Source organism: Thunnus albacares, chromosome 4 (genome assembly GCF_914725855.1).
Source record: "Thunnus albacares chromosome 4, fThuAlb1.1, whole genome shotgun sequence".
NCBI classification, from domain to species: Eukaryota; Metazoa; Chordata; class Actinopteri; order Scombriformes; family Scombridae; genus Thunnus; species Thunnus albacares.
The window spans coordinates 23,235,287-23,247,697 of NC_058109.1; the positions used below are offsets into that span (position 1 = coordinate 23,235,287).

A 12,411-nucleotide genomic window follows, 5' to 3' on the forward strand; every position below is an offset into this window, starting at 1 on the left:
CAGTACATGAGTACAATATTAAGTCCACCTCTACACACAACAGACAATCTTTGTTTCCGACCAGTGTTGTCAGATGCGTGCTGTGTATAATGTATGAGGCTGTCTATATGGTGTGTAACCTGCATGTGTATGTGGGAATATATCTTATATCACCAAAAGTGATGTACCTCGTTCATTTACACTGCATCATAAAGCAGACCAGAGAAAAATGCACATACCCACTACTCTACAGTGAACACACACACACACACACACACACACACACACACACACACATACATGCACACAAAACACATTAAAGCTGGCCGGCTTATCTGGAGCAAAAGGCTCAGCTCTGGAAATAATTCATAAAGAAAAGAGGATCTGAAGTCCCCTTTCACAGTTTTGATGAATGTAAGTGTCTCCCTGTGTGTATTGATGTGTGTCTGTTTAAGTAAGTGGGCACAAGCAGGCTTTACACAGTGACCGATATTGAATGCCTTATACACAAAGTACCTCTGTTCACAGAATGCCACACACTTCTTTGCATATCTCCTTTTCATATTCAAACAGAGGGGGGAAAAAACAGGACACTAGCTCCAGGAAGATGCAGTGCACTGCAGGGATACTTTTAGCTGTTCTGCTCAGAAGACTCTTAGCAGTTTGAGGATGGAAAGCCATTACCTCCTCTGTTCAGTAGCTGACCGTGCTGCTAATATTATATTTCAAACCATTTTCCTTGGGCTACCAGAGAAATAAGGCTCCATCAGCTGGCAATATCTGCATTGGCAGCTCCAAACAAGCTAACCCCAATACCCTTCTGTCTCAGCATGGCAGCAACCCTAACTCCACACGCTGACAACACAGCTGGTCAATTATTCAGAGATTATACCTTCTCCAAATCAGACACCAAAGGCACTGCCAGGACAAGGGCAGAAAGAAGAGGGCTCAGCATGTTTGCATGAATGTAAATGTCAACGTAGTTTCAGTCATTTCAACCAGAAACACTTAGATACTCTCGTTCTTTTTATCCTTTCTCTCTGTTCTGCTATAGAAAATCAATCAATCACATACTGTGCACCATGGCACAAGCCCCAACAACAAAAGAAGCAGCACCTAACACCCTGCAGAGCCAGTAGTATATAATGCTGTTTTGGAACATGACACAATTACGTGCAAATGTACTGTAGACCAAAACCAAATCTCAGGAAGTGTGTACAGAGTGCTAACAAAACCATCAGTTGCTATGGTAACAAGGAAAATGGTTTGCTACAGTTAAGTAGTTGCCCTACACACACATTCACATTCACACATGCAAACACATTCTAATGCAAAAGTACCAGCTTAGTTTCCACAGAAACCTCACCCACGCATTGTAGAGAAGAAGCCTCTATGGAATCTATAGGCTGTCATTAACTCTGTATCTGTGTTAAAACACTTCAAACGCATTATCTCTGCTGACTGTTGTTAACAGTCTGAGATGAAACCACCCAGCAGTATGATCCAGAACATTCTCGCCTTCACCCTCTAAATAGTGTTTTCAGACTATGATGCTGAATCTATGCTAGCCACTCACATGATAAACGAGCTGCCAAAAGGCATCAAGGTTGATGAACAAGGCTGACAGGACGGCAGATCAATGTTACACAATAGATGTATGAGAGTAACCTCTTCCTAAACTCTCACATACATTCACACACACACACACACCTACAGGCCTACTAAGGCGTGCACAAACATCACCACTTCCTCTTAATACTTCTGCTTTTTGGATGCATGTTTTTGATAGAAATGGCAGTTTGTTTCTCAGCCCAAGTGAAACACGATCTGCCTGACCCATCTGTGTTTGTTTTACCCCTATCATATAATCAATCTATGTGTCAGAGTCTTGTAACGTTTCTGTACCTTCGCTGCATGCTTGGGCTTGCGGAAGAACGAGGTCTTGGCTGTGAAGAAAGTGAAGTCTTCACTGCTCTCATCGTCCAGGCTGCAGTACCCGCTGCTCATACTGTTACTGCTAGTCATGGAGGGGGTCAGCACTGTGTTGACAGTCATGGAGAGGTCCGGGGATGTCCTCTGGCACCAGCTCAGCAGCACCAGACCAGCACGCTGAGGGCTTGAGGAAGTGTTGGTTTATCTCAAAATGCGGGGCTGATGTGACACTCAGCCACGGTCAGAGTCTACACGCATGTAACCGTCCTGTGCTCATCCAGGAAAAAGGCAGTGCTCCTCTGCTGAGGCATCCAGAGAGTTAAAGTCCCACCTGTAAGGGCGAGACAGGTGAGCTTGACTCAGATTCGGCGCTTGGCGTGCCACCGGAGAGGGGACCAGGAAATCCGAGAGCGAGTACAGACGTGTCACTTCCTCCTGACGCGTGTGTGTGTTGCTCTGACGCCGGTGTCACACACACACAGATACCATATATGCACCTGGTCATTCGCAGCTAAACATGCACACGCTCATACACAGCACGTAACTGTCTCACACAGGCACATACTGGCATTATGGAGTCAGTTTACAGCTTGGTTTCAAGTTAACGCTGATCACCTGAGAGCACCTGTTATACCCGCAAACAAACGCTCATACAGACATGTAGGCAATACCACATCCTGCTTTCGTCCTGTTCTGTGTCTCACACAACAGCGATCAAACACACGGCTACAGGTCTGGTTCAAGTCCCCGGTTGTTGCAGGAGCAGCGGCAGCTCAATTATGCCGGCGTTTATGTGTGTGAGCATCCATCCAGAGTAAACAGCGACAGAAGATCTTTTGGTTGCAGCGACAAGACGCTCACAAACCCTGAGCTCCTCCTCTCTCCACTTCTATCCGTTGCTTTGGCAATACTACCAGAGAGACAGATGCCTCCCACTCAGCTTCTCATTCTTACTCTTGTCCTCCCTCTCCTCTCTTCTCTCTCTGTCTTTGTACGTTTTCCTCCCTCACTCTCTTGCAGCCTTGCTCAACCATCTGTGGTTGAGTGCAAACACCCTCCCCCTTTCTCCCTCCACTTGCTCTCTCTCTCTCTCTCTCTCTCTCTTCCTGCGAGCTACTGCACCCTGCAGAGCACGGCCACTTCCTCTTACAGAAGGCGAGGGAGAGATAGAGAGAGACATGGGTAAGTAGAGAGAGAGAAACGCTGATGAGTGAGAGATATGAAGTCTCACAGCTCCTGTTTTACATACATGAGAGCAGCAGAATTGCACTGACAGGAAGCAGCGTAGAGACTGGGGAAGATGGCTGCTCTGCTAGTGACGTTCTGCTGCAGCATGCAGAGATTCACTAGAAACCATCACAACCATCGTAAACATGTGGGTTTTATGTAGACCCATGCTATAATTAGGACTAATCTGTTAAAAGTCAAGCCAATCAGGGAAAGATACAGTGCAGAAAAACTCCACAGCTGCACTATCACCGGTAGTTTGTTGGTGGAGAGGTGGGCTTGTGGTACTTAAAGTGAGATCAAGAAAATAATGAATGATTGCCCTCACGATAGAGATTACAGCGACCTCTAACCTTACACTGACCCTTCAATCTGCCCTCTGACTCCGCCAGTGACCCTCTCATCAAAAAGCCGCTAATGCCCCCCCGTCACCGCTGAGATTGATTGCGCATACATGCATCTGTCTGCACATGCTGTTTCTGTGTGTGTAATATGATTTTAAAATCTACTCAGACAGGATTACACTGTACGTAAACCTATATGCTGCAGGAGAGCTTTAGGATGGCAGGGACTGTATGTCATCATTTCATCGGGTGTCTGTCAGGTTTGAAGACTGATTACCTGCAGCTCTGCTCCTCGCTTCCATCAGTGTAATCACTACGGGAGAAGGGCGCACACAGGGGGTGGGATGCTACACACACACACACACACGCACGCACACAGGCACACGCACACACACGCTAAACGACACTCCTGCTGGCTTCAAGTCGATGAAACCAGGTCTGTGTGCTTCATGTATGTGTGACTGCAGCAGTGTCTGTGCGTATTGGTGGGAAAGGGGATCAATTTCTGCTGATGCACATATAATAAGGACCCGTAAAGATAAAGGAGAAAGAGAATACAACTGCACAACACACAGAGGAGCAGCTATAATGGCGAGCAAAAGGGAGAGTAGGGAACCGCAGGAAATAAACTGTCATCTCTCCTCTTGTCTGCAGCACAAATGTCCTCTATGAGCCAAACGGGAGTGTCAGCTCTTGGTTCATATACCTCCAAGACATGACATCATCAACGCTCGCTTAATTCTGACTTTTAGCTCATTATCTTCATCTGCACACCCGTTTAACTTGCTGAGAGTAGTAGCACTTCAGACAAAGACATTTAGTAACAGACATTATCCTCTCTTGCTTCAGTTCTTGCCATCTCCATTGACATGTTTCAGGTCAGCATGATTGTGTGTATTTGCTCATTCTTTCTAGAAGCAGAGTACTACCTGGCACATCACCAGGGATCTAATTTTGTGTTATCTGCCCCCTTGGGCACAGAGTAGCTGCCAACATTCTGCTGCAAGCTTGCAGGGTTATCCAGCTCTCTCTCATGCATGATGTGTGTGTGTGTGTGTGTGTGTGTGTGTGTGTGTGTGCGTGTGTGTGCTGGACCACATTGCGTGGGTGACTGAGGCTGGGATGCCAAGAGCAGAATCCTGTACACACACACACACACACACGTGCTTACACAAAGAGTGGGAGAAGTATTATTTTGAGGATGAATTTTACATAATTACTGTATTGGTAGATATATCTCACGTCTCGGACAGTATGAGAGTATGGAAGCATGGCTGAAATTTCAGATTTGATGTACAAAAGTCTTTTTTTTTTTGGTTCTTGAATCACTGATCAGTTTCAACTGTGTCACTTGACACCTTGTTATATTTCAAAATACTGAAATATTCCACAAGCACACAGAACAATCCAAGAAGCTGAGGAAGTAAGGAAATCACTGATTGAATAAATCAATGGCACACTGCAGGACAGAGGCTGCAGGGAGACTACCAACAGGAGCGTAAGCGTAAGCCATGAGAGTAAGAGAACAGGCAGAGGAGAGAGAGGAAGGTACATCGGATGCTGATGTGACATAGCATATTCTGTCCCGGGAACATTCTGTGACCAAAAAAAGCAAATGAGTGCATATATAAATTCGTAAGCAGACAGCCGAGGAGGATGAGAGGCATGTTGTGCAAGAGGAGGATGATTATGTAAAACTGAAGGCTTGCTAAAAGAATGAACCCTGCCTTACCCAGTCCTGGCTCATGTACACCTCTGCACGACGCACACACACACACACACACACACTAACACTGACACTACAGTAAATCATAGATGAATGTTTGTGCTATTTATCAGTGTAAGTCTAATCCTACTAATACAGTATGTTACACTATTAGTATATGAAATGCTCACCTTGTGCTGATGAGCTGTGGAGCAATGGCTTCTGGGAGATGGAGTTTCTTTCCTGTCCCTCTGGTTGCAGTCCACCTGGACCTGACTCTCACACTCCAGGTGACAGGTGTAGCTGCAGTCTGATGAGCACAAAAACACACCAATTAGAGAAAAGAGTAATACTTAGTTAGCAGTAGTGAATGAAACACTGTCAAACACCGATCCAACAGTTTGTGTATTGACAATATTCCTCCATGCTATTTCGTGTCAGAGAGTGGAATGTTGTTTAGTCAACTCTAAGTGTGAAAGTTAAACTAGATAGCCTGAACAAAGTCATTGAATCAAACATGTAGTCCTGCAAAAGCTCCCTTTACATATCAAGCTAGCTCCATCTAGTGGGTAATGCCAGACTCACACCTACAAGTTATTAGACTATAAAGAAAGTAACTGACAACACCTGTTTGTGTGTATCTAGATTTAATTCTGCACACATAAAATATACCTCTCAACTTATTGTTATAACATGGAAAATTAGTTGAGCAACTACTTTTTGTAGGTTGCAACTTTGAGATCCACTTCTGTTGTTACATCTCATTTACTACAGATGGCAGGAAATGTTTTGCTATGTACCATTGTCTCAAAGAAACATGATATCTTCTGGTGCAGAGACATTACACAATTTATAATGGACCTACTGTACAAAGTCCAGCATTGAACATAACAGAAACAAACACATGATGTAATAGACATAATGTTTTATAACAATGGACAGTCCACTTATACATTCAAGGCCAACAAAGTGTATCAGTATAGCAGCGCTGGCACAGTCAACTCCCATCTACAGCTCAGCCAGAAAAGAATAGATTTACGTACTTCCCCCAGAACTTCCCCAGACTGTTGTACTTTAATTTTTAGTTGGTTCCACATATGACAGCCTTGGCTTGTTATTGCTGTGCAGACTTTATTGTACCCAGAGGCTTTCCAGTGACACGCACAGCCTCACATCTGACATCTCTGTTGGTAAAATCTGTGCTAAATAAAAAAGAGAGATTTTAAAACCACATGGATAAAAGAGAGGACTGCAGTTTGGGGGAAACTCTGAGTCAGATCCCTTTTTATGGTCCTCATACAGGAAGGCCTCTTAAATAAAACTCCGTACAACATAAATAAATAAAAACATTAAATCATTTCAACTGTCGCTTACTTGCTTAAAAATATTTGCTGTGTAGTTTTCTAGTGCACCTCTTGGTTGCTGCAGTCAATGCTGTCCTTCCTGCATGTATGAGCTAAGCTAAGCCTGGTTGTTTTCCTGTCTACTGATAGTAGTGGCTCTGTCTGTATCCTACACAGAGAGGGACAACACTGCGTCTATCACACGCAGCATCAGCACTGTAACCATGGTAACAAGCTTCTTGATGACCACTGTAGAAAGAGAAGAGCTTGCTTATATAAGGTCACTGGTAGAATGCTGCATGGAGGCTTTTTGAGTTATTAATTAGCTATGAACCTTAAAATAATCACCGATATCATGCCCAGAACTGCAGGATTTTTTTTTACAAATTCATTGTTTAGGAATTAAATGCTTCATGTATCTTGCACAAGCTGGAATACAGTGAGCCTGATTGCTGAAATTCAGTAACGCAGAGAAGCATGGATAAGAAGAAGTGTAAAGAGAAACGGGACAGGGCTTACTGACAGGAGGGATGTGTATAGCAAGGAAGAAAGTTCAGATAAAGGATACCTTGGTTGTGACAGTTTAGAGGTCACTGCATTGACAGAGAAAGACATAAGTGTGTGTGTGTGTGTGTGACAGACAGGTTTGGCAGAGGGAGACTGAGAGGGAAGGGCTGCAGAGTATCGCTGACAGCAGGGATGTGTCTAGGAAAGAGGAGGGTTCAGATAAGGGATATTCTGCTCATGAAAATTTAGAGGTCACTGTAGAAAGAGAAGAGAAAAGGAAACACAAAGGGGAAAGGAGGAAAGAAACTCCTTTCCTGCCATGTTTTCCTTCATTTACTCTACCCATTTTCATCCTGGGTTAGAGACTGTGCCTTCACTTGCATATAAACCAAACTTAAAGCAGCTACAATTTAGATTTTTATAATAACAATGAATCAAATTACTATGTGCAATGACAAAACCAAAGAGAATTATTACCTGACTGTTCAATTCCTCCCAGCTCTATGCTATTTAGCATCATTCAACTCATTGCTTTGGTTTTCTGGTGCACAACGTTACTGTTTTGGTTCACTCTCATAGTATTGTTTTTGGCTGCAGATTTTGTCAGCAAGCTATATTCTACCTGTCCAGGCACCTGCTGGTGCCATAGTGGAGCATTAAGCAGCTTAAGAGCCATATATTTTACTCAGAATTCAGTAGAGACCAAAAACAGAACTAAAACAGAGTGAATTTTGGAGTTACATTCACCAGTTGGCCAAAAAAAAGACTGCGAATGCTAAAATTGCTCTGTATGTGTTGGTTGTGATAGACAACTGTATGCTAACCAAGTCGCCTTATCAACCTAAAATGTGAGGTCAGTGTTGTGCTCACAGATTGTTTCCGCTGCCCCCATGTGGCCAAAAAATGATTTAATGCAAGTTTAAAAGATATAACTGCTAGCTTGCTTGTTGTGCTACATATCACAACCTCTTGACTTGTCCTACGTTTGAAACTTCTCAAAGAACTTTAGTACAAAGTGGTTGTGATATTAGCACAGGCTACGAAAGCTCTGTAAATTGCCAGCCATATCATTTTAGCGTCTGCTGTCATTCCCAAGACAGCAATCAGTGTTGGTGTTGGCTGGTGGTGACTTAAGAGAGAAGACACCGCCCTCCACCATTAACCTGATAATTCATTTTGAAGACAGGAATTGCTGCTGGGCGAACTCTAAGGAAAACATGAGGAATGCTCAGAGGTGGAAACTTTCCTGAGACACACCTACCGTGTGATACACCACTGTCAGCAAGTCACGGTTCACTTAGGATCCAGATTATTCCCACACTGATAATGCAAGCTGTCTCTTACTGACACATGTACATTAGCACGCAGAGAAATTAGCATTTCAGCATTTTTGTACAAAAAAACATTTTGGACAGAAATTTGTGGTATGATATATTTGTGCTGACAAGGGCAGTGTGTCTTGTACTTACATCCTTGTTTTACACTGAACTGACCACAGGTATGGACTTGAATTTGGAGAATTAAGTTTGAAGATTATAATAAGTGTTACATTTAAGGTACTACTTTCAGTAGCTTCAATGTGCCTCTGTAACTTGTAAAAGTCAAGCAATTCAGATGTTTTCTTATGTATATGCATGAGTTTGTGTGTATCCTGGATGTATGTGCATGCCTAGTATCACATGTACCTCCTTGGGATGCTGTGCCATGCCTGTGTGAGTGCTAATGAGCAGGTGGAGAAAGTGTAGCAGTGATCCAGTGACCCAGAAGAGCTCTGAAGGTTATCCAGACATGCTGACACAGGCACAATCAGAGAGAAACACGAAGGAGAAGCATGAAAGCGAAAGTAAGAGAGGCGAGGAGTCAGCAAATTGGAGATTTTTTCTTGTGTGACTTTTCTAGCATGATACTAGTTTGAGTGCCTGAGACAAAAAATCCCCCTCTGGACTCCATGTTCGGACTTGCAGAGAGTTCCCTGTATTCACCAGTGGAAAGTACAGTGTTACGTCGGATGGGGAAGTTGCTTGAATTTAAAGAAAAAAGGCAGATTCCCCTCAGCTGGATTTTTAGGAGAAGTTGTTTTCAGGTCCACTTAGGGAACAGGTTTTGTTTGAGGAACTCCCATCACTGGATTCTTTATAATAAAGTTGACTCATTCATTGGTCCAGTTCAGTAGATTTTCAATAGTCAATCTTATTTTATATATATTCCAAATTATGGGAACTACCTTTTACTTCCTGTATTTTCTTTTGATTCTTCATGCACATTTCCAGGTCTATATTTATATTCTGGGGCTCTGTTGGAATATCTTTGCATGATTTACAGTTAGAAAAAATCCTTATTTATCTCATACTGGCCCTTAATGCAGCCCCTCAGTTCAGCCTCTGTCTGAAACAGGACGTTAGCTCCTGTTTCTTTAAGGACCCCCTCACGATCTTTTTCTCATTCTTTACTTGAAATATAAACTTCTCAAATACATCCATACATGTTCAAGCCAGAATTCTGATGCAAAATATGCGAGTGGACAATGTCAACAACCCATGGAAGAACCTTAGCAACAAAGGCTACAGAACTGACGGACATATGTGGGAATGCATAAATGATCTGATGTTTGATGGGGAAGTAGAGGTAACTTTGCAAATGGAGCGTTCAGATCAGGCCGAAGCCCTGGTTTTTGACTTCAAGATGACATTTTTAAATACGTTCACCTAAAGTTTTGGAACTTTGACCATGTTTAATATAGACATCCCTTATTATAACAGTATAAAAATGACAGAAAATCATAAAAGCATAATATGTCCCCTTTAAATTCCGTACTGGACCAGGGAAGAGGACCTTAATGTATTCTGCTCCCTTTGATTGGAAAGTGCTTCAATCACATATTAAACTTCAAGAACCTGCTTCACTGGACTCTTTTAAAAGTATTTATGATATGAAGGCGAGTTAATCTAGCTGTCAATGTTTAGAGACTGTGTTATTTGACTGGCCTTTTAAGATACTTTTAAGAACTGCAGAGCTTTGAATCTTTTCATTCTTTTATCCTTATCAACAGGTCTTTATAATTCCACTATATCTTTTTAGAGTCTTGATATACTTTAGTTCTTGTGTATTTCTATTTTTGTGTATGTGGTTTTCTATTTTACTTTCCTTTTGAGTCTGTATTATGTTTTGTAACTACTATGTGCTGCTGCTCTCCTGTAAAAGATATTCAATCTCAGAGAGGCATTTCTTGGTGAAATAAAGCTACTATAAAATGTAGACAATTTAATGACAGTGAACACACATAAACATGCACACGCATGTGCATGTGAGGACAAGACACCAAGAGATGACTGTAATGAAGTAGAGCCATAAACACTCATCAGCATCTCTTCCCACTGCGCAGAGCCATAATTTCTGCAGCCCGTGTGCGTTGTCTCAACAGAAAGAAGGGCTGTGGTGTTATGTGTCGCACTCGCCATGGTAGACTGGCCTCGGTTGCTCCTCTATGGCAGGAGATGAGCACACACACTCTTCCTTGGCCCCTCATCCCATCATTCCAGTCTGACTGCTTTTAAACTGACACTGCCTCCAGACAAAGAGGGGTGATGATGCAAATAGAAACAGAAAGAGATGGAGAGATGAACAGCACTGGGAGAATCCATCAGTGCAGTGGAAAAGAGATAACGGAGCTTAGATCTATACTATGTAGAGATCTATATGTGGTGGCTGTCTTAACTTCCTCTGCTGCACTTGGGTCAATAACACCCGCTGTGAGGGAAGACAGGAAAGGAGGAGCTTTGATTTCAGTGCGTTAAACGACGACAATTATGCTCTCAAAAGAGGGCACTCAGATTGCCTTGGTGGAGGGAAAAATTTCCACGGTTATGTTTCTGTTTTCTGTCTCCCAAAATGTCTTTCTTTTGTTTTTTTCCTCTCCATTCCCATCGTGCTTTGGAAGACCAAGGAGGCAGAAAATTGTCCTGTTTCTGCATCATCTCTTGTAACCCGAGATGTTCCTGTGTGTGATGAAAACTGGACTAAGTGCTGTTTGTGTATGTATGTGCAAGACAGAAAGAGAACTGGAAGATAGGGGATGTGGGTGGTTTGTTTTTTCTGTGAGACAGTGGGTGTGGGACAGACAAGAGAGGATAAAGACACAGATTAGTGGTGTTTCTCAGGTCACGGAGGATGTCTGTATGGCACCAGATAGAGAGACTGAGAGAGAGACATTTTGTTTTTTTTCTCATTGTCTCGATGACAAAGGGAGGAGGGGGTAAATAGGGGATAGGTAGCTATAATGTGGGGGCAAAGATATTAACACGGTCACTAATGAACCTAAAGGGAGCTCTGCAGGTCTTACGAGGGAATTAAGAGCAGCTTTGGGGTCTTTGGGGGGGCTTTATCCAGTCTGATCCCATCAGAGCTCATTTGGAGCAGTTATACATGTTCTCCTACTGTGTGGCTCATACACATACACACCATGCTACTCATACTACAATTTTCCATCTCTCAGTCCATCATTAAATCAAATATTACACTTTTTTTTCCATTTTCTTACATGCTGTCTCCTTTACTCACTAAATGAGCTTCCAGGATATGCACTTCATATGCTGACCTACCGGAGATGACCAAACAAATCTGTCCCAACCTAAATAAAATCTGACCCCGTTCACCTTGACATCTGTGTGTGAGAAGTAATTTCATATTTTAATTTCTGACATTCTTTATCCCCATCACTGCAGGGTCTCTATCTTACTCTTTCCCAATTGCTCCATCTGTCTAGCTACAGATGCTCCCCAGAATTAACCAAACAAGAGCAGAGCCCAGCTTTAATTTGTTTTTGAAAGGCTTTTTCCGTCTGAGCTGCAAATGGACGCAGCCGAATGTTTAAAGGGGTATGTTTTTGACTCTTGAGAACATTCCTGAAGCTGATGATCACATCATTATTTCATCATTTAGTAGTTTCCTATCATAATTTCGGATGGATGCTCTTCTGAGGGTTAACAGAACTGAGATGATGAAATATTTTCATGATGAGTAAGTTAATCAAGAATGCATTGTAGCAACAATCCATTCTTGATTAGCAGCAGCTGTTTTTTGTTTTGGCTCTTGAAGTCATTCTGAAATAACAACCAAACAACCAAAACATGGCTCTTGGAACAACCTCACACGGACTGCTTACGCCAGAATCTCCACAGAAAGTAACACTGAGTGTATGTCACTTTGTTGTAAGTATTGTAAGTTTATTGTTGTCTTGTTCGTTTGCCACCTAATTGTAGCAATCGCAAAAATTCCCAAGAAGTGTTCTGTATTTTCCAACTGCTCGACCATCTGTGTGGCAGGACTGGGCTGTACAGCTTCATGCAATTTCAAAATACCGATAAAAACATTATTC

At 42.6% G+C, this 12,411-nt stretch overlaps 1 protein-coding gene across 2 annotated transcripts in view; it reads right to left on the reverse strand.

The window, feature by feature from the left end:
- Nucleotides 1-12,411, reverse strand: part of rassf5 (Ras association domain family member 5) — a 28,254-nt gene that overhangs the window by 7,918 nt on the left and 7,925 nt on the right. Inside the window, exon 2 of one of the 2 annotated variants that reach the window (XM_044349670.1) lies at nucleotides 5,379-5,497. In XM_044349670.1, the coding sequence (XP_044205605.1) occupies nucleotides 5,379-5,497 (119 nt within the window). Of the gene's footprint in view, nucleotides 1-1,884; nucleotides 2,920-5,378; nucleotides 5,498-12,411 lie in introns of those variants that run through there. The other variant, XM_044349671.1, reaches the window with a different exon arrangement.